We start from the raw sequence: 21,572 nt of genomic DNA on the forward strand, positions 1-21,572 counted from the left end.
CTGCGCGGGGCTGGGGTCCCGCAGCACCTCGCGGCCCCGCGGCTCTCGGGGGGGCAGGGACGGGATGGGGGTGCCGGGGCGCTGCGGCCGAGCGGGGCGGGCCAGCCGCCGCCACCCCCTGCCCGCCCCGGTGGCCGGCCGGGCGGGGAGCCCTCGGCTCTGCCCCCGGCACCGGAGTCAAACGGACGCGACCGCCTCCGGCCGCCCCTAAAGCAGCGGGGGGCTCCGGGCCGGCGCCTGAGCGCTGGTGGGGCCGCGCTGCTTCACCTGGGGAAACGCGGGGAGCAGCGCGGGGCCGGCTGGGGGGAGCCCGGTGCCCTTGGCTCCCCGGAGGCTGCCCGAAGGCCTGGGCAGGCTCTGCCGTGCTCCGTCCCTGCCCCCGCGGGCTGCGGTACGTCCCGCGGCTGGTGGGGCTTGGGTGCTGGCTGGCCCCCGGCCGTGGCGGGGGGACCGACCCTGGCTGCAGCCGTGGCCCTGGAGCTGGGGGCAGCGCCGAGCATGAGGGCAGCTACCGGGGAGCGCCGGTGACTGGGGGCGCGCGGGGGACTGTGCTGGAAGGACCTTCTCCAGCTGCAGCGACCACGGCATTGGGATGTGGAGAGGAGGCCTTGCCCTTGCTTTAACAGCAGGGTTGGGCAGTGGGGAGCTGCTGGGTGGGAAGGGGGGCTTTGTGTCCAAAAGGCACGAAAGCAGGAATTTGTCGGCTCAGTGCTGAGCTCTGAAGGCCCCGAGCTCATCCGGAGCAGAGCCGTGGCAGAAGCTTTCCCCGAGGAGAGGTGCCCACGGGCGGCGGGCAGGGAGGCGCAGCGCTCAGACCAACCCCACGGCCCGGGGCACGGGGAGGTGGGCTCGCCTAGGGAGAGAGCGGACCTGGAAAAGGCATTGGTGCGGTGCTTTTCCTCTGTGAAACGAGGGGTGAGCCCCAGGAGGAAAAGAAGGGCAGCCTGCCCGGTGGGCCTTTGCTCCCTCCCGTGCTGTAAGCTGCCAGCATCGCGTCCTCCCAGGCGCAGCAGGCGAGGCCGAGCACGTGGTGGGGGCTGCGGGCAGGCACCCGCGCGGCTCTGCTGCGGCGTGGGGTGGGCTGAAGAGAAGGCGGAGGGTGTCCTCCTGCCGGCGGCCCTTTGAGAAACGCCGGGACTTGCTGCGTGCGCTGTCACTGAGCTAGAATAAGTCCGTTCCTCTAGACAGCGAGCTGCGCGGCGTCTGGGCTCATGTGGACACCTAAATGCATTTTCACTGCAGTCACAGCGTTTTTGATAACGAGGCTCAGTAATTCTGTTGTAACTGAACTCATAATGAATTGGTTTTTTAATTACGCGTGAGTGTAAATCGCAGGACAGCGTCTTCTGTTCCAAGGAGAGGTTGGATTGAGGTAACTTAATCCATTTGCCTGTGTCTGCCCCAGAAATGGGGATTACGAGCGGGGTGAGATCTCATTCGGCGGTATTTCCTGATGCCTGTAATGCCTGCGCAAACACTCATGCCCCTAAAACAAGAGCTCTCACGTCGTCATTTTAGTTGGATGGCTTTCAGCGTGCAGGATCAATAGCGACTGTAAGCAGATATTAGCAATGCGTGAATTGCATCCAGATGTGAGCAGAAGTCAGGGTGTTGTAGGGAAGGCTGGTGAAACGCGTGTTTCTCCTTGTGGCAAGAGTAAGCTTCTGTTGGAAAGCAAAGCGTGTCAAATGAAGCGTTTCTTGGTGCGCAGTCAGTGGAGGAGCACCGAGGCGAAATCCTCCTGCAGAGCTGTGCCCATACAGGAGGCAGCGTCAGGCCGGGGCACGGCCGCGGCTCCGAGGGGATGGGACCATGGAGCATCGCCCAGCAGCTCAGCACAGCCCGGCCTGGGGAAGCCTCGTGCCTCCCCACGCATCTCGTCTCCGTGGGATGGGCAGCGTGGAGGCACAAACTGAAAGTGTCCCGGGTGGAAGGGGGGTGGCTGCCCGTCCCGCCTCCTGCCAGCCTGCTCTGTGCCCCTTGCCTGGGGGGCCGGATGTCCTGTGGGGGGGAGCAGATGAGAAAGGAGCAGAGCCCTCCTTGCTCTCTGCCCAGAAACGGGCTTGGCAGGGAGACTGGCAAAGGCAGGGCTTCTCAGGAAGGCTGCTGTGTTAGCCTTCAGAGCCGCTTCCAGTGCGAACAAAAGGGGAAGGAGGCCGGCGCTGGGCAGCAGCGGTGACACGCGGCCGCTGGGAGCAGGCTGCTGGTCACGCGTGGAGCTCGGGGCGCGCTGCAGCCAGGGCCCCTTTGCAGCAGAGGCACCGACCCCTGCCCCAGGAGCAGGTGCTGGCCTGGCCTCGAGGGCTCCAGGAGCAGGGGAGGCCAGGCTTGTGTCCACCTGCGGAGCAGGAGGAGGTTCCTCTTGTGCTGTTCTCTGGTGCGGCCGAATTGGACGGTTTCATTGCACGAAACAACCAGAATTTATAGCCAGAGCTTCGGAAGTGATACCGCTCCCAGTTGTTTTATGAACTGCGCTGACATCTTTGGCTGTACAAAGTGTGCTTGCTCTCTCGGTCGTTGTTTGAAAGACACCGGCGTTCTCGATCGTCTCTGTTTAAAAAGAAGAAAAGTCTGAGAACAAAATTCCGTTCCAAACTCTGCAGTTTCAGCAGTTCAGGCCTCTCAGCTCACTAGCAGTCCGGGGGAGCTCCCTGGTCTGTTGTTCAGACTGTGCGCTTGCTTTCTTACTCTTCGAGTAATGGGAACGGGCTTCTCATGTTAGGGTCCAGGCAGCTCACTTCACCTTTTTGTTTTGGTTGGAGAACAGTGACTTGGTACCAGAATCAGATTAACTCCCCTTTGTTTACTTTACGTAAGCCTAGTTATAAACTTCAGTCCTGAGATGAGGAGAGAGAGAGAGTCTGTAGTGGTGGAGAGGAGAACGAAGCTGGTGGATCACAGCTAGCGTGAATGGGACCCACGTTCCCCATTCTCCAGTGACCTGCTGAAGCAGCCCCGCGCTTCGTGCCTGTGCCCTCGGGTGGGGCGTGATCATCCGTAACACTGCGCCCTGCTGCTGCTCCTGGGAAGGAGAGATGTTCTCGTCCGTGCCTGGTGACGGGAGGTGGCATTTTAGGTATTTTAGCATCCTTCTGCAGCAAAGCGATGCAGCCTGAGGACAGGGCTGGGAAAGGTGCTGTCGGCCCCAGCCCCTGGGTGGAGGGAGGAGGCCCCTCTTGGTCTGTGAACCAGTAGCATTGATTTTATGCTCCTCTAGACTGGTTCCTCTTGGTCTGCGAACCAGTAACGCTGATTTTTATGCTCAGGATGTGTGATCGAGGGATGCCTTAAACTCCTCTTCGGTGCCCTTCTGGGTAGTGGTTGCCGAAGTCTCCAAGCAGTGCCTCTGTTGTTGGAGGAAGGGTCCTTCCTGGGCGTTACAAGGGAGGTGACGGCTGGGAACGGTCGGTGGGGACCGTGGCAGCCCAAACGAAAGCTTGTCTCTGGTCGGTGACCGTTCTCCGGCTGGATGCGGCCCATCCATACAGCACGGCACGGTTCTGAGAAACGCGGAGGCAGTTTATTGATGGACTCCACAGCGGGATCTCTGGGAGGCCAAGGCAGCGAGCGCTGCCCGTTGTGAGACGGTGTGTCAGGGCAGGCGTTTGGTGAAGTGCTGCGTTAGCACAGCGTTTCTGATTGCCAGGCTAGGACCATAAATTCTTGTGCAGCAACCCGGAGACATGAAGCATGGTTATGAGCTCCGGTGAGGATTTGCTTATGCCAATGTCTGGGCAAGATTCGGTGTCGAGGCTTTGGTAGCCTGTAATGGAACTGGGCATTGCCCAGCAGCGCAGCGTCATGCTTAACCCTGCTCTTCTGAAGCAGCAGTGTGTTCCTTATTTTAACAACTAGTCAGGTGTGCAGAAGACCAGGGGAAACAGAACTGGGTACTGGTGAACCTGTGGCTTGAAAGTGGGAGATATGCAACAAAACCAAGCTGTTCAGGTTTTGAAAATCAGCCACACAAGTGCAGCCTGAAGAAAGGAACTTTAATAGCTCCCAGAGGGCTTGCATAATCTGTATCACAGGCTTCCCTGTGCCTTTACCAGCCTGCTGATAAAATAAACTGCTTTGCCTGATAAAACTTAAAACTTCTCAGAGTAAAACTCCTTTTCCACGTAAGCAGTATGTGGAAGGAGCTGTTGATCTCCATGCCTTCTCTGGCAAAGCAACAGGACACTTTTCCTGGATTTTCAAACGCTGTTATTTCTTTCAGCAGCAGAATTGGTTGCCTTGCCTTAAAAGAGAAAATGTTGCGTTACTAGCATGTCGAAGTTCTGTGTTTTCTAAGGAACTAGCACGCTTGTTACGCAGTCTTCCTAGGGAAGCATCTGTCAAACATCCTGACTCTTTGTCTCTTTCCCTCCCTGTCCTTCTCGCCCCGTTTTTAGGTCTGGGTTGTTTTGTCTTCCATCCTCCCTCCCAAAGCAAGAGGAGCCTCCTGCCAGCGCCTGCACTAACGGGGTTCCTGACGGTGGAGATCCTGCGCAGGGCGAGACGGAGCCGCCGCCCGCCGGTGGAAAGCCCCCCAAAGGCAGCGGAGATGAGCAAGTGCCCCCGCTCCTGCCCCCGCCGCCGCCCGGCAGCCTTCCTCCCTACCCGCCCTACTTCGAGGGAGCTCCCTTTCCTCGCCCGCTGTGGCTGCGGCACACATACAACCAGTGGGTTCCTCAGCCACCACCACGGACTATAAAGAGGACAAGGCGGCGTTTGTCGCGGAATAGAGACCCGGGAAGGCTCATCATGAGCACTATCAGGCTGCGGCCGAGGCAGGTGCTTTGCGAGAAGTGTAAAAACACTCTGAACCCCGAGGATGAAAACACAGCTAGGCAGAACGCTAAAACGAGGAGGAAGCTAAACATTCAGGACAAAGAGCAGAAAAAGCACAGTGACTCTGACTACACGGAGAAAAGGAACAAAAGAGAAAAGAGAGAGGACGACAAATTTTCTGGGGAGCTCGTACACCGAACACCCGTTATAAAAATATCCTACAGTACTCCACAAGGAAAAGGTGAAGTTGTAAAAATCCCTTCCCGGGTTCACGGCTCAGTCAAACCGTTCTGCCCGGAGCGAATACTGCAGAACGGAGAGGAGGACCAAGAGGAGACGAGAGACTCTGAACGATGTCGAGAAACCAAATGTTTAACGGACAAGTCAGCAGGCAGCCAGCTTGCTTCCATTCCAAAACTGAAGCTCACGCGGCCGGTGCATTCCAACGCGGATGTTCCACCTCCAAAGATAAGGCTGAAGCCCCATCGCATAAATGATGGTCAGAGCGTTTCAATTTATAAAGCAGAACTTATTGATGAAATAAATGTCCTTCAGAACAGCAGGGAGACCAACCCTGCTGCGTTTTACAACGATGAATCCGCAGACAGGGGTCTAGCTGAGATCTCTTCAGGGAGTTCAGGTGAAGACGATGACTTCAAAAGGTTTCCCCAAGGTAAAGATGGACACGATAACTTGGCTTTCCTTATGAATTATCGGAAAAGAAAAGCAGATTCTTCTAGTTTATCGGTGTGTAGTAACGACAGTCTAGATGAATCCAAGTCTTCTAGTTCGGAAGTAACATCACCAGAATTGTGTGACTTTTTACCTGGTGATGATGCGTCTGTCTCTTCATCTTCAAAAGATGAGCGTAAAATTGTGCCGCCGTTAACAGTCAGACTACATACCCAAAGCGTGTCTAAATGTGTCACCGAAGACGGAAGAACTGTTTCGGTGGGGGATATTGTTTGGGGTAAAATTCATGGATTTCCGTGGTGGCCAGCACGTGTTCTTGACATAAACCTTAGCCAGAAGGAAAACGGGGAACCTTCATGGCGAGAAGCGAAAGTATCATGGTTTGGTTCTCCAACGACTTCATTCTTATCTGTTTCAAAACTCTCCCCTTTCTCTGAGTTTTTCAAACTGAGATTTAATCGCAAGAAGAAAGGGATGTATCGGAAAGCTATCACAGAAGCTGCGAAGGCAGTAGAGCATCTGACTCCAGAAATAAGAGATCTCTTAACACAGTTTGAAACATAACTTTGTCGCCAGTGTCAGGTGAGTGCTTGCTGGACTAATGCTACCCATGGAAGAAACTTCCTTGTGTTTTTTAACCAACATTCCTCTGTTTGCATTTATTTTTCCATTAAAAAAAACGAGGTCGGCAGTTAATAAACTTAAAAGCCTGGGTGTGAGTTGGTGGTGGCAATGTCAGAGGTGGTAAGAGCCGTTAGCTCCAAAACTTCGGGAGGACCGTGGGAATTGGAGCCCCTGGTCCCGGAGGGGAGCACAAAGCAATTGGCACCGCGAGGAAGCGAGCCTTGCTTGCTCGGAGAGCTCATCATACTGTAGTAACGTGTTAGAGCGGTGTGCAGTTAGGATGTGGTGAGTATCGATGATAATTCACTTGCGATAGAACTGATCCCGTGTGGTGGGAGCACTGACAGCTGCAACAAAACACTAGGCTGTGTTTTGAACTGTGCCAAGCAGTTACCACAGCAGTTACGTGCTCCTGGAGGCCCTTTGCTCCCCTTGCGCTTACTGCTCCCCCCGTGGCATTTAGTTCTTATGAAGGCGTTATCTTTGACTCATCAAAATGGTTGTGCTGTAAGCTGTCTCTGGTGGGGAATGCCATTTGCAGAAGTTGTTTGGCTTGTGTCTGAAATGTTGATGCATTGGTGGGGACGGGCCTGGGTCATCAAATGCAGCTCTTTTGGTCCTCACCTGCAGCCTCCTTGAGGACATGAAGTGGGAACTGATTCTTGGTGATGCCTCCACATTTTGATTTTACTGATTGCAGGCACAGAGTGGGAAGAGACTGCTTGTCAATAAAATAAGAACTGCCCAGGATGAAGATTTGGTGCCTGTAAAAGCAGGCCGTGGTAGGACTGGGAACAGGGTCACCACGTCTAATGTTGGTTGACGCTGCCTACTGTGCTGCCCTTAGCGAGGGCCGTGGGGAAAGTACCATCAGCTTGAGTAAGGTCTAGAATTGTCTGTGACCTTCCAGCTGTCATTATCTAGACAAGGCCTCATTTGTGATACTGTTAACAAGGGAATGGATTAACTTTTTATCTGAAAACCATAACTAATTAGGAAGAGTCTTGATGTCAAAGGCCTAGCTTTATGCAGTGTCCTGTGGAGGGTTTTATCGGTTCACTGGGTTGTCCCGTAAGCTTTTCCCTAAGTGTTCTTTCTCATGCCAGAAGGACTGTGTGCACGAGCCAGAGCTGCTCCTGCCATCCACTGTTTTGCTTCTCTGTATCGACGTGATTGCAGTGCAATGGGACTACGATGGCCAGAGCTCTCCTAATCCTGATGGGGGGAAGGACTGTTTGTACCCTCTGCCGTGGGGCTTCACCGTTTGCATGGAAGTGATGGACTTGCTTAGATTGCGTTATTCCATCCCAGCAAGCCTGGGATCAGCTTGTAATCAGAGCGTGGCACGTTCCTCTTGTGTGCTCGCGGTCTGCACAACTGGACGCTCGAGCAGGTACAAGTGTGTAACTGCAGCAGCATTTAAGCTTCATCCTTGCCTCTTCAAATGCTACTTAACTCTGGCTAAAGGCTTTATTATATTGAGAGTATTTGGACTGGACCCAAATTCGTATTAGCTAGATCAGGAGTATAAATAAACCTGATGCCCAGAATATGCTGTCCTTGCCAGCCAAAGAAAAATGGTCAAAATCCGCGTCTCCTTCCTGCGCTCCGATTGAAAGGCACAGCAGAGCTTTGTCTGTCCTCTGGCCTGACCTCACTGGTTTCTGCGTGCGGTGTGGGACCACTTCAGCAGGGTGGATGTTGGCGCTGTCTCTGCCAGCTTTCTGCCTGGGTAATGCTGTGCTGCTGTGAGCTCCGGGAGGCTGCCATGCCACGTCTGCCAGCTGCTGAGGAGAAGAAGGGGCAGGGTGAAGCGGCAGCTGATGCTTCAGATCAGTCAGGTTGGCCGTGCCAGACAGTCCATGCAGAGTGGGAAAACTTGGGACTCTTTTTGCTCCTTTTGGCTGTGACCTGGAGGCTGAAATGAGGATGCTTGCCTGGTGACGTGTTAGCCTAAGGAGAACGCTGCCCGTCCCTACCAGCGGGACCACGGCCGCCGTGGTGCTAGCGGAGGTGCGGGATGAAGGGCTGACAAGCAAGGCCCCGAGGAGGAGAGGAAGCACTTGCTCCAGAGGAGACCTGGGTTATTGCAGGCACGGCGGTGCCTGATCTACAGGCACAGAGCAGAAGGGATAGAACAGGTCTGTAAAGCGAGGGAAGGAGGTGGTACTGAGAGTAGTGAGAGAACGATGGATGGGCTGGGTTAGGCCGGACCCTGCCCTCCTGTGTACTCTGCAGCCAAACCTCTCCGTGCACGTACGGCTATACGGATGTATTTCATACCTATTGCTGCTTCCTCGGCCTCCTTCGTGGGCTTTCTGAGGCTGGTTTTCTGCCTTGCTGGTGCCTGAGCTGCCAGCCCAGTCTGCCTGCCTGGAAGTTACATGATAATTGGATAAACAACTGCATGCACTCAGCAGAAAGCTAGGAAAGCAGAACGGAACCACTTCCCATCTCCCACATGTGTCATGTTTACTCAGCTTTCCTGTTAGACCAGCGAGCCTGGTGTCTCGCTACGTCACTGACACAGCAGCTCACTGTTTCGGAGCCTTGCCCTGTATCGAGTGCTCTGCCATCAGGACTGAGTGTTGCTGCTTTCCTCAAGGGTTCCTAGGCTAGAACTGAGATGTTTCTGCTAGCTGCTAATTGGCTGTTGTTTCCCGAAGGGTGTAACTTAGGATTTTGCTAACGTTTGCAATTTCTTAGTCCTAGGACTGGGACATTGGACATTTGAGCGACAATTAAATGTGTTTCCAAGAGCAGGCATCTGACTGGCAGTATTGCACTTTGCCACTGTAAAACCCGTCGTGCTGCGACTTCACCAGCAGCTGCGCGAGGAGCGCTCGTCCTTGCCAACAGCCGAGGAGCAGGAGTCCAGGAGAGGCGTTCAGCACCTGCGCCGTGCTATTGCTGCTCACGGTCCTCGTGGGCATGGCAGAATGTTGTGACTGCTGGCACTTCGTTGTGCGTCTTTCTGTCCTCTGGCACATGATGCTGTTCTGCAGATGGCGTAGGGTAACCACTGGAAAAATGTACAAGCAATTCAGGTACATTTGTGAGTGCGTATGAAACTGGAAGTGACTGGGTTTTAAAAACAACGCTTGATTTGGGTTGGAAAAGCTGGTATGATCATTTTGTGTGTTTTATTATTCTGTCCTTATTCTTTGGCAAGGACCATGCTTTATTAAAAGCCTGTCGTTAACTGACTATAAAACAAGGTTTCTGGGAGAGCAGCAGGCAGACCAGCTTGTAAAAGTCACATTCAGAAGACACTGAATGTGTGTTCAGAGTATAGCCAGGAGAAAAATGCCCACTGAGTGTGTTCTCATGCTGCCTTGTAGCTTCTGCTTCGTGTCTCATGTACAGAGAGCCCCAGTGCAGGGCCCTCTGACAGTGTCAGGACAGCAGCAGGCAGTGCCTCCCCTCCGCCCGGCCGCTGCCAGGTCCCTGCGCTGTGTCAGGGCTGTGCTCCTGGGGGGCACGCTGCGGCCCTGGTCCCACCTGGCGGCTGCCTCAGTGCGAAGCAGCACGGAGATGGTTCCCTGGGAGCACAAAGGGTGTCTGCTTCGTCTGTCCGAGGAAAGCCCTAGGTGCCTGCTGGGCTCCCAGCGAGGCTGAGCTGCTCTTGGTGAGGCTCACACCTCACAGCACTGCTGTGGGCTCTGGGTTTGGGATGGCTGCGTTACAACCAGCCGGGGTGACAAGGCCGTGCTCACCGTGCCAGCGTCCAGCCAGGACCCGGCCGTGCCCATGTGTGCTTTGGCCCCACTTCTGGCCCTATCCCACAGGCACCTTTCCAAGGCAGCCTCCTCCTCAGGAGGGGAACGGGGCACGCGCCACCTCCATGAGACCCCCGGCCTTTTGGGGGAGGCTGCAGCCCTGTTTCCCTGAGCAGGAGCAGTGGAAGCCCTGGGGAGGATGTTCCAGGTTTGGCTCTTCTGCTTCCACGGCCACCGCAGCCCCGGGCCCTCAGCAGCAGCATGGCGCCGGGGAGGAAGCTGCTGGGGATCTCTCTGTAGTCACACCCTGGACTATTGCTTGGGAAAAAAATGAAGGCCAGAAGAAACTGAGGCTGAAATACGGGGAGTTGCTGCAGTTCCACCAGAGCCTGATCTCACCGTCTGCCTGCGGTGGTACCGGGCTCCTGATGCAGACGAGGCGGCTGCCGGTGCTGCTCAGCTCCCAGGGCTGCGGGGCACAGCCTGCTCCCCACTCCCCCTGCACCGTCTCTGCTTCTTTGTGCCACGTCCTGCAGGCTGCCTGCAATCAGACACACCTCATGGACCCAGCGTGCTGCCCAGAGCTCTGCTGGTGTGTGGTCTCTCTTCTGGATGCGTTTTCCTGTCGCTTCGTGGGACAGGGGGCTTCCCCGTTGTGTCGAGCAGGTGCTGAACGGAGGCGTGGTGCTGGCGCGTGTGGCTGCGCGAGGGCTGAGCAAGGAGCGGGTGCGAAGCCTCTCCTGCAGCAGCTGAGGTTGCCTTGTGCTGCCTGGGCGACCTCCGTGAGCCACGGTGATGCTTTTCCTCCCAAATGGTACTGCGGGTGGTTCTGAATCTCCCCTGGCTCTTGCAGCATCCTGCCCCATTTCCCCGTGTCGCTGTGATGCCGTGCTCCAGACGTGGCTGCGCTCTTCCATAACCCGTTCGGGCTGTGGCACTCTCATCTCCAGAGGTGTGGCTGTCGGAAAAGCCTTCTGAGGTGGGGAGGTGTTGCCTGCTGGCTGCTGAAGGCACGTTTCTCAGCAGGCCCAGCTGTGGGACCAGCGCCAGGAGCCAGTCCACGTGTGCTTTGGTGCTCCAGCCGGGCTGTGTGCTCTGTAGCTGGTGTCCTCTAGAGAACAGGGACACCTCTTGTGCTGTTGCATTTGCTTTGTGTTCACTTTCACTATACTTTCTGTTCACGTTGATAACTCCAGATCTAAACTTGCGGCTGCGTAAGCATCCAGTTCCTTGAGCTCCTGATGGCTCTTCAGTTGTCCTGTGCAGTCATACATGAAACCCAGCTACCTGTGGCTGTGCAACGAGCAGCCTTGCTGCCCTACCAAGGCGCTGAGCTTTGCGGCCAGGGGGTGAGCTGCGGCGTGCTGCTGCTCTGCAGGCGGAGGAGCGGGGCTGTGGCCGCGGGGCAGGAGAGCCATGCCCCCCGGGAAGGCCGATGGGGGCTGGGGCATTGGGCTGCCCCAGGGCTGCGGCTCCCCGTGCAGCGTGCTCCTGCCGAGTGGTTTCTCCTGATGGATTGCTCTGCGGCCTTCCCTTTCGCGTTGTAAAGCTCTTCATAAAAATCGCTTGTCGAATTTGGTGTGCGCCTCTGTTCGAAACAGCTTCGCGGTGTGTATGTTCATTCGCTTTTTCAGTCTGGAAAGTCCTTTATTCTCCCCCCTCCCTTCTTCCCCCAACCCCTCGGCTGTGGCTGTGAAGCCATTAAACTTTAAAATACTGCCTTTTGGAAGGTTTTAATTTTACTGCTATTAGCTTAATAGACCCTCGGTATCTTCTGTTTAGCCATTCATCAACAAAAGCGCACTGCTACTATGTGCAGCAGAAACCAAAGCTCGTTGCATGCTTGCTATATATAGTAAGCTCTAATGTAAAATTTGGAGCGCTGGGTTATGACTTCACCTTCAAAGATGTTCAGGGCTTTGTATGCGCATGTAGCCCGAGCTGCTTGCCAGCAGCTTATGAAGCAAGATAAATCATTCTCCTGTTCCTTTTACCCCTTCTTGTCTGCTCTGCCAGTGGCACAAAAAGGTTATGTAATTTTGTATGAGGTTGTGGCGATGGCTGTGATAGCTGAAGCTTTAAAAGCACCTACCTGGTCACGAGAAATATTTCAGCCCAGAAGATGAATGCTTGAAATTTTTCTTGGCCCGGTTTCTGAATGGTTCAGTCAACTCAAACCAAGCATCCAGCTTAATTACTGTTTCTCAGTCTTCCTTCAAACAGCTTGGAGTCAGCATCTGCGCATGCTAACACAAAGTGGGAGAACAAGTCTGGAACAGCCCGCGCTGCGTACTCGTGCGCCCCGGCGCTGGGGGGCTGGAGCTGCTCGCCTGGCCGTGTCCTGCTGGCTTCCCTGGCCCCCAAAGCACTGACCGCTTGTGGCTGCTGCGCTGGAGGCCTCTAGGCCCGTGTTGCTTCTCCCTGCTCGTGACATCTGTTGCCCCCTTCCCTCCACTCCTGCAGGCCTATTTTTTGGCGATGCCAGCAGGCCGCACATCGTGCTATTTGTAACTGCATGCAGGCTGCACAGATGCCCAGGAATGCGGTCTGCTTACGTGAGCTGTAACCGCAGCTGCCAGAGGAGATTTGTATAAACCGAAGGGCTTAACAGCTCTCCTTGGGAGAACAACAAGCCGTTCTCCCGTGCCGCAGGGACCCCCGTGCCCAGCTGAAGCTGCAGACACCCACTTGTTGCACCAGCACAGCGTGCGGGCGAGGCGACTGGCGGGCTCTGCAGGGGGCTGGCGAGCCCTGCCGTGCTGCTCCGCACCCAGCTGCGGCACGAGCCGGGCCTGCCGGTGGGCGCGGGGCAGCGGGGGCCTTTAGCAGAGCACGTGAGCAAGGCAGGGCCTGTGCAGCAGCAGGAGGAAGGCAGGGCCTGCAGAGCCCCGTCCCCAGGCTGCCTCCTGGGAGGGAGCCCCGTCTCTCTGCAGCAGAGATGTGTCTGGGTGAAGAGCCTGGAAACCTGCCTCTTAGAGAACTTACCTAGCGTAACTTCCCGTGGGAAGTAGAAGTGACATTTCTGGAGCCTTTCCTGAATGCCATTTATTTACTCGTTTGCGTTGTGAACTCAGAACTGCAGCGGGACTTCCCTTTCACAGTGAGCACGGCGAGGCTGGCCGGCGGGGCCTCGGGCCCGGGGCTTGCTGGCAGTGGGGGCGGGCAGCGGGGACAAAGCCCTTGCAGAGGTGGCCCTCCTGCCTCTCCGTGCAAGGCGCCCCTTGGTCCTGTGCCTGGTGTAGTTACGCGGCTGTGTGCGAAGTGCTGAGCACCCTCAAGCTGCACCTGCAGGAAGGCCGCTTTGTGCCAAGAAGGAGTAGGGGGTTTCTGGAAACCTGGGGGTAAACATTGAAAAATGTGCAGCGTGTTGTTTTTCAGCCTTGATCCGTGTTTTTGTTGGTGTTGTTTTTTTTCCTGGAGGTACCCATCACTGAGATTGGGAGCGGTGTGAAAGGGAACACGTGCGTGGGCTGAGGAATGGTTTCTGTGAAGTTCTCCCTAAAAAATGCTGTAGAAGCTGCATGCCTGTATCCTGCTAACTAGATGAGGATGAGTTGGTGCCTTGGTGCCTGGTTTGTTTGTTGTCATCTGCTTGATGGATCTGTTCCACGTTCTTTATGTGCTGCTAGAGAATAAGTGGGCTTTGTGTTAGCTAGTTTATGGACTCCTGCACATCCTGAGACTGTGTACGTCCGAAGCAGGCTGCTCGTGCCCGTCAGTGATGCCAGAGGTGGTGTTTGATGCCTGAGTTCCTGGCGAGCCTGTCCTCTTCATCCCTGCAGTCCCCCCGCCCCAAGTCCCTACCCCGCAGCCAGCTAGAAAGCTCCTCGCTCTGCGGCGCAGGAGCAGCGCGGGCCCTGCTGCGCACAAAGGAGGCGTCCGTGCAGCCCGGGAGGGTGAGGGCTGTGCCCCCTGCCGGGGCTGGGCCCTGGTGCCTGTGGGCAGCAGAAAGCCCTGGGGGCTCGGGTTCCCGCAGGCACAGCATGGGCCAAAGGCCCGCGTGTGGCCCCAGGTCCGCGCAAGCCTCATCTCGCCGGAGCAGGAGGGCCGTAAATTCTCCCCAGCATCGTGTGCCGAAGCCTTTCCCCCATGGAGTCTGTCAGCTGCCTTGCATTAGTTATATAATCATCTCCTTGGCTGCTGGTTTGTGTGGCTCTGGAGGGGAAAGGCAGAGTATTTTTTTAATGAAGGCTTTTTTTCATTAAGTTGATTAATTTCTGAAGGAATGAATGCTTTTAACCAACGTACCAGGTCCTGTTTAATCTGTATTAGATTTTTGCTGTTGCAGGATCAAACAAACTTGTTTTCTTTATAAAACGTATTTCCTGTGTGCTGTCTGCAGTTGAAGAAATGAATTGCAGCAAAATTACTAGTTTAATTTCCTTTATGAGTGATGACTTGCTTTGTTTTGATTCAAGCCAATAATCCAAGCTCTTTCTTCGTGCAGAAGGTAACTCTTTCTAAAAGCAGAAAGCCCTCAAACCTGGTACTGGTTCTTTGTAGAGGTGCTCGTTGGTAGGGTTTGATCCTGGAGCTATGCCTGCCAGCCCGTTGGAGCCAGCCGAACCCCGATGCCCCGGGGGTGGTTCGGAAGCCTGGTGCGGCCGACGGGAGGCAGGAGCGCGGGCTGTGAGGCCGTAACGCTCGCCTCTCCTGCTGCCTTCTGCAGAAGAGACGCGAGACACGGAAAGGAAGGACTTCCCTGAGTCACGGCAAGCGCCGGGCCTCTTTGCCCTTCCCTCAGCTCCTGCTGGTGTCGGTTTTTAGGCAGGTGCAGTCCTCAGAAGCCAAGGCAGCCGGAGCCGCTCGGTGCCCCTCAGAAGCCTTCTGGGCCCTCCAGCCCCCGCTGGGCTGTGGGCAGGCACGAGCAGTTGGTGCTCCTCAGCGTGCCGTCACCTCCTTCCATGTCTAGGGGAAGGCTGGTTTGGTGCTGAATTACAGCCTGCTGAATTACAGCCTGCTGTTAATTGCCTGCCTTATGATTAGAAAACAGGCCTCCAAAATAAGCTGTGCAGGTGCAGAAGGCGAGCAGGCTCCCTGCTCCTCTGCCTCGCCACCCGCCCTGCAGGAGCCCGTGCTGCCCAGCGGGGCGCAATGGCCTGCGTGGAGCTGTGTGGTGTGACCTGGTGCCGTGGTTTTCCAGAGGAGCCCTCGGAAGGAGCTGGAATCCGTGCTGGAGGTGCAGCAGAGGACACCCAGCAGCACTGCCGCTGCATGAGAGGCTCTGCGGGACGGCCGGGGCTCTGCCGCTGGGCAGGGCCGGAGGGCCCTCGGCTCCATCCCATGGGGCAGAGCCAGAGGGGGCTTCGACACTGCTTTCCGTAAGGTCAGCAGCTCTTGCGGTGCGATGCCCAGCACCCCGTGCTTCCAGAGGTGGGGGATGCGGGTGCTGCCGTGCGGGGGGAGGCTGTAGGGGTGCCGGCACCTGGCTGGCGGGCGGTCTCCTGAGCAGGGCTGCCGGCAGAGCTGCTGTGGTCGGGGTCCGCGCACGCAAACACAGTCGGGATGCATTAATCTCGATTAAGCTTTGAATAAAATCAATTCAAGTTAAAAAGATAAACCAGCTTTTTGTACACTGCTGCAGCTGTTAAACCTGTATTTGTGAATGACTTTATGCCATCCAAACTGCACTTTTTTTATTATGACTAAGCTCCTGGCTTCAGGAGAGCTTTCTTGGCGTTCCGTTTGTCATACAGCTAGCACCCAGGCTGCTAGATGATGCCAGTGTCCTGCGTCGGTCAGTCTGTTACACACGCGTTACTCAGACCTGTACCAAGGCTACAGCAACGTCCAGAACGCAGCGTTTCAGCTCCTGCTCCATCTGAAGGTTTTTTAAAACAGAAACCTCTGAAGCTTCCTAGAGACAAAGTGAGAAGGTATGAAGGCCTGTTGCTGTGCTGCTCCCGCTGAGCGCATGTTGGAAACTCCTGGCTCTGGTCGCGGGTTACTCAGGGTGGACACCAGAGCTCGGATGGCACCCAGAGCCCAGCCTGCTCCGGGTCCCTGCAGGGAGCTGAGCCCCTCGCTGGGGGCTGCTTGGCACCGTGCTTCTCTCCTCCAAGTATTGCTGGAGTCAGAGCACAGGGAGGAAGAGACTGGCCTGGGGGCTTGCTGCTGCCTCCTGCCCGATGGCATGTAGGTGCTCTGCTCAAAGTGTTCTCCGACTACAGGCTGTCTCTGAAGGGTCAGCTTCTTGCAAAAAGCATTTGAGGGCTTTTACCAAGTCCCAAGACCTCTCTAAAAGTTTTTGGAAGATAACAAGCATGCACATGAGTTAGCTGTGTGCTCTTGAAAAGCTCAGCAGGCCAGTGGATAGACTACCTTGCAGAATTAAGTGTACATTTATGCTCTGTTGTCTGTGGGTATTAGGGCCTGGTCATGACACATCCCAGTTCCTTCAGAGCAGGATAATTCTGCTGAATACTGAGTTTGTGGATGTAAGGATCGCAGTCCTCTGAAATACAGCTTTTAGGACAGGTGTTCATGGTGCTCTAAGTCAGCTCTTTGAAGCCCTAAATGTGTAGGCAATGCTGAAAATGATTGTGGGTGATGAGACTGCGAATTGGTGTCGCTTTGGTTCCAGGCCTGCAGAGGAGGTGTTGGTGCATTTTCTGCAGTGCTGGAAATGTGAGCATCTTTCTGTGTCTGCTGTTGGCATTCTTGGTTTAACTGGGTTCTGAGCTTCAAATCACAAGGCTCTATGGGGGGTTTTTAAGGGTGTTTGATCTTTGGCTTCCTAGCATTAATCCCGCTGTTAGGAGCACAGATTTTAGCCTTGTGTGTCCTGTGGTTTTGACTCAGCCAGTGCAGTTGATTTGACATGGACATGTGTTGAGACTTTTGAACTGTTTCAAACTGAATTGCATTTGAAGTATGGTGCAGCGATGCTTTTGCAAGTGTAGATCCCTGTGCCATCTTCCATGTCTGTATCACTGAGCTGTTTGTGTATCTCCTCTTCAGGACAGATGGGTGCCCCCTTTGAGCTTCCCCTCCTTTACTGACTCAGGGCCGCTGCAGGTACGCCTGGCATGCAGGGCTGCGTGTAAGGCGCCGTACAGCAGGGTGCGGATGAGTGCAGACGAGGACTTCTCTCACTGGATTTTTTTCCTGTGACAGGCATATCCCCCTCCCGCAGATGTTTCTTGGAAAGCCTGTCACCTGCCCTTACTCTTAGTGGCTGGTGGTCAGTGAGAAGGCCAGATGACTACAGTGCCATGTGTCAAGCGTGAAGTACACCTCATTGCCTTTTGGTAGCTGTATTTTGGAGTGTGTTGCTTTGCATTTCTGAACTCAAAAAGAACATCTCACACTTGCTGTTGTTGCCTAAAGACTCACCAGATGCAGTCCAGTGCGCTTGGTTACAGCCCCTTGGGATGGCCGGGTGGGAGGGGAGCCGTGGCATCGTCCTGCTGTGAGACCCGCAGTGCTGCTGTGGCCCTGCCGTCTGGGGGAGCCTGAAACAGACCTCCAGAGTGGAAAGGGGGCACCCGTGGTGAGGGGGGCCTGCGAGGGGCAGCAGGGATGTCCTGCACCTCTGGAGTCAAAGTGGAAGGGTGGTTTGGCTGCTGCGCCTCTTCACCTGAAGCATGGTCTGGGTACTGTGGCGGCAGTTGACATCTTGAGCAGCTGCAGGTACTTAGAAAAGCTTCTGTAAGGCTTGTTCTCGAGAGGGAAATAATCCTATTTTATAGATTGAGTTTGAAAAGCGGAGGCAGGACTGAGCAGATGTTCTTCACGTGGCACTCTACACAGGGACTTGTGGCAGATTAACATACAGCACCCACCTTTAAAGCCTGAAAGGGCTTCAAGGCAGAGACCGAAGACCTTTATTACACTGAAACTCATACCACGTTTCTCTTGCAGAAAATGCCCACTTTTACTTCAGATCTGTTAACGAGTTTCTTCCAAAACCGTAGCTGCTGCTTTGTCTGCTGCACAGGCGGGAAGCAGGAGCTTGCCAGGCTAGATTTAGCCGAGACCTGGAGCGTGCCTCGCTGCTGCGATCGGTCGGTTCCGTGCCGCCGGCAGTAACCTCTCCCTCTTTCACTTTCTTCAAGGTAACAGAAGATAAGAGCACAGCTGTTCTCCTGGAGTGTCATGAAGTCTGTAAACATCCTGACTTGCTCCCCAGGAGAATCTGGAGGTTGCCATGCACAGACAGGAGGACGGGTTTCCTTGTCAGATTGCACTGCTCATCATCCGTGAAAGGTGACAGGCACCTGGACGTGGAGCCAGGCGGCTCTTCTGGAGTGAGGCTGGCAGGAAAGTCTTAAGGATTCCTTAACCTAAGATGAGAATTTGACAAGTCATACGGCAATGAAGTAGGAGAACAGCAGAAACCACAACTCGGAATGTATTTATTACCTAAAAGTTAGCTATTCTTGATAAAACCCCCAAAATTATTGCTGCTGCTTTATTTTACTTACAGATTTCACAAACTTGTTAATTTTAAAGCTACCAAACTTTTACTCAATACTGTATTCTGAGAAATGTAATTGGAGCAGGACATGCAATAGAATGACATCATTGTAGTGTCTTAAGTACAATGGACTCACTTTTGTGTCTATTAAAACTTGGAAAATGTGCAACACGTACCAATGTGGCTGTCATTGCATATATTAAAGCTTTTCAATGTCATTTATTGCAGAGCTGAGAGAATCGACAATTTCAAGTACACGAACAAGCACTCAGCTGGTAACTTGGATGGTTGCGTGTCCTAAATGTGTGCTTTCTAAAGTCACCTGAAACAGCAGGCAGGACAGCCTTGCTTTGCTTATACTGTGTGCGCAGAGGTGGGTGGTAGCCTGACGGCACCGACTGGAAAATGAACTCTTGTGTCTCCAATGTCTAGTCAGTGAGTGTAAATTAAGGCCTCCTGAACACATGTTGTTGGGTAGAAGGAATCCTCATCCTCACACATTACCAGAAATGACTGTCAGTCTGTAAAGAAAAAAAAAAGAAAAAAGAAAAAAAAAGCAGCCTATAGTTTTTGTGTGTCTACCGTAGAATAGAAAGGGTTTACAAACTGAACTGTGGCCAAGCTTTTGAAACAATCACTCAATTTCTTCATATTTTTGAAATGTATCACTTAATTTCTTTGGATTTCTCTGGCAGTAGTCTTGCTTTCCCCTAGATTCCCCCCAGTCTAGGAATTCATGATAATCTATTGCTTGCAGGGCTGGGGAGGAGAGTTCAGAGTTGCCTCTGCTAGGTAAAATGTTGTCTGCGCGAGCTAGAAAATCAACTTCAAGCTAAAGGATCATTGCACAGATTCCGCTTCCTGTTTGTTCTTAATCTGTTGCAGCAAACACTGATTAACTATTGTCAAATTCAAAGAACACAGAAGCTCATATTTCCTGATTCATGCTTGTTCATGATGTGGTCTTTTGAACATCAGCAAGAGAGGTCAAAACTTCCCTTTTCTGTTTGACAACAACAAAGTTTAACAAGAAAAGTTAAACACCAGAAAAAAGCAAACTTTTTCTCACTCTCAATAAGAGCACACAGCCAGTCAATGTTGTTTGCTTTAAAACAGTTGGAAGACTAGTAAAAAAAAACATGCAAACAAAAAAAACAACATGCAAACTGAAATGCATTGCTAAAACAGGACATCAGTTTCCCAAGATGAATTTTGGCCATCCCTGCAAATAAATAATTTTCCCGTTTTCTTAAAATAGATGTAAAAAGACTGCAGTGTATAGAGAAGGAATGTGTTCCTGCACCTTGTGTAAAGCCTTTATGAAGCACTTGTTTACCTGGGCATCCGCTGTGCCCATCTCCAAACCAGACTGCTTTGGCAAAGATGCTCTTGTGCAGTGAGTGCTCCCACTCATGGAGAAAACAGCTTTGCCTTTCTCAGCTCCTGTCTGTCTGTCTTCAGGAATTTCTTGCTTGTATTTTTTTTTTTCCTAGCATCTTCTTGAGGTAGGCTCAGGGTTAACTGATGGCTCTGTGAGGTAGTTTCTGTATTTTGTACTCACAGTTCTTCATTGTACAAAGTTCCTGCCAAAATATGTCGCAAAGCTTTTTGGCTGAAATGTTGTAGCAGTTAGCTGAAGGGAGTTACAAGTAGCCTTCTGTTCATTTTAAAAAAAAAAAAAAAAAAGTCAAAATAAGCAAAGCTCCATGAGAAGTGCCTGTCTATTCTCTGGTGATGGGCTGCTTCTGCCCCTCTTCCTGAGTGGGAAGGCTGCGCAGTGGCTGGAGGAGCGGCCAAGATCAACAGGTGAGTACTTGCTGCTTTCGTGAGAAGGCTAGCAGGTGGCACCTGAGTCTCCTGGACAGGCAGAAACATCCACGAGACGGGTGTTCAAGTCTCTGCTGGGTATGAGAGAGTTACTTCAAGTCTTCGTGCTTGGTGCCACTGTTTTTCTCTAGCTTGTGTCAGTGCTGCAAGTGACAGGAGACAGGTTGGGAAGGTAAGATCAAGCGGTGTCCCTTCTCTGTGCTGGTTGCAGTCCTCAGGAAAGAGCTGCTTCAGGGGGATGGCCAAATGGTGGTTTTCTGTGATCATTCGGCTCTGCAGTGAGACCTCTGGTGCATGTAACCTCTGCCAGGTGTTCGTACAGTGGAGACTGCCTGTCCTGCGCTGCAGCTGTGGTAATCTGCCAAACGCAGGGGCTGAGGGCAGCAGTTGTGCCCCCCAGGGCTGGTGGACGAGTACCTGGTATCACAGGCCAGAAACCTTCCCAGCCTTCCCCTAAAGCTCGCTGCGTCCTGCTGCCTGTCACCAAGGCGCACTTCACTTCTTGCAAAGGGCAGCAGCCTCCTTGCACCTGCGCGTGACATTCCTGAGATGGCTGGGCCCTTCAGAGAGCAAACAACACTTTGCTACCTGATACTCCGTGCAAGTGGAGAGGTAAAGGAAAAATGTCGGTGTTGAGCCCTCACCAGGTCCTTTGTCAGCAGCCAGAAGGACAGAAGAGCTGGTTTGTTGCCCTTTCCTGCCGGGAGGAAGGGGAGGCCCTGGGGCCACCTTCCCCAGGGGACCGGGAGGTTGCATCTGGCGGCCCTTTTTTTTCCTTTCCTTTTTACCCTGACGATGGCCAGGTGGCCTGACACATGTCTGTGTTAACGCCAGCTTAAAGGATGAAGCAGATGAGTGAAACTTGAGCACTGCAGGTGAGTCACCAGATTGTTGATCACTTTGCTAAGAACTGCTAGAGATTTTTTAATAAAGACAAAATAGTGCTTAGGGGGCATGTGAGTGGACTGAACGTTGCTATACTTCTCTTAATCAGTGGCTCAGTTCTACAAGTGGGTTTACACACCAGCTGTAGACAATATCCCAATAAAAAGCACAACTTCAGACCTGCTATGAGAATTGAAGAGGCTGGCTCGCTTTGCCTCACTGAAAAGATTATTCTTCAGTTTTGGCAAGGCTTAAAGTGAAAATCCAGCAGCAAATTGCCTCTTTTGCCTTGGCCATTATGCAGATAAATGACAAGAATTTCTCAGCAAATGCAGAAGCATATGCCAAGAGCACAGTGAAGTTTCTTTTTTACTTAGCTGATTTTAAAAAGTTACTGTAGAAGTTTCTAATTGTCATTTTTAATAACACAAAGTTTCAAATGGTTTCCTTAAGTCTTTTATTCCGCCAAAGTAAAAGCTCCATTAGGCTAAAAACTAAGTGGAAATTCTTCAAGGACAGTAAGCTGTCCTTAGTATTGTGTGCAGATTGGTTTTGTGCTGCCCTTTGAGCACCACTAACCAGTTCCTGTGCTCTGTGACATTATACTTCTGTGCAATTCTGAAGGCTTCCCT

General features: G+C 53.4%; 1 protein-coding gene across 1 annotated transcript; it reads left to right on the forward strand.

The window, feature by feature from the left end:
- Positions 1–4,353: 4,353 nt before the first annotated feature.
- On the forward strand, positions 4,354–18,403 carry PWWP2B (PWWP domain containing 2B; the record flags this gene model as incomplete). Its single annotated transcript, XM_035330120.1, has 2 exons — positions 4,354–6,048; positions 17,867–18,403. A coding segment is annotated over one exon (1,677 nt), but the record flags the coding sequence as incomplete, so codon positions are not given.
- Between the last annotated feature and the right edge of the window lie 3,169 nt (positions 18,404–21,572).

Source organism: Oxyura jamaicensis, chromosome 6, assembly GCF_011077185.1.
Source record: "Oxyura jamaicensis isolate SHBP4307 breed ruddy duck chromosome 6, BPBGC_Ojam_1.0, whole genome shotgun sequence".
NCBI classification, from domain to species: domain Eukaryota; kingdom Metazoa; phylum Chordata; class Aves; order Anseriformes; family Anatidae; genus Oxyura; species Oxyura jamaicensis.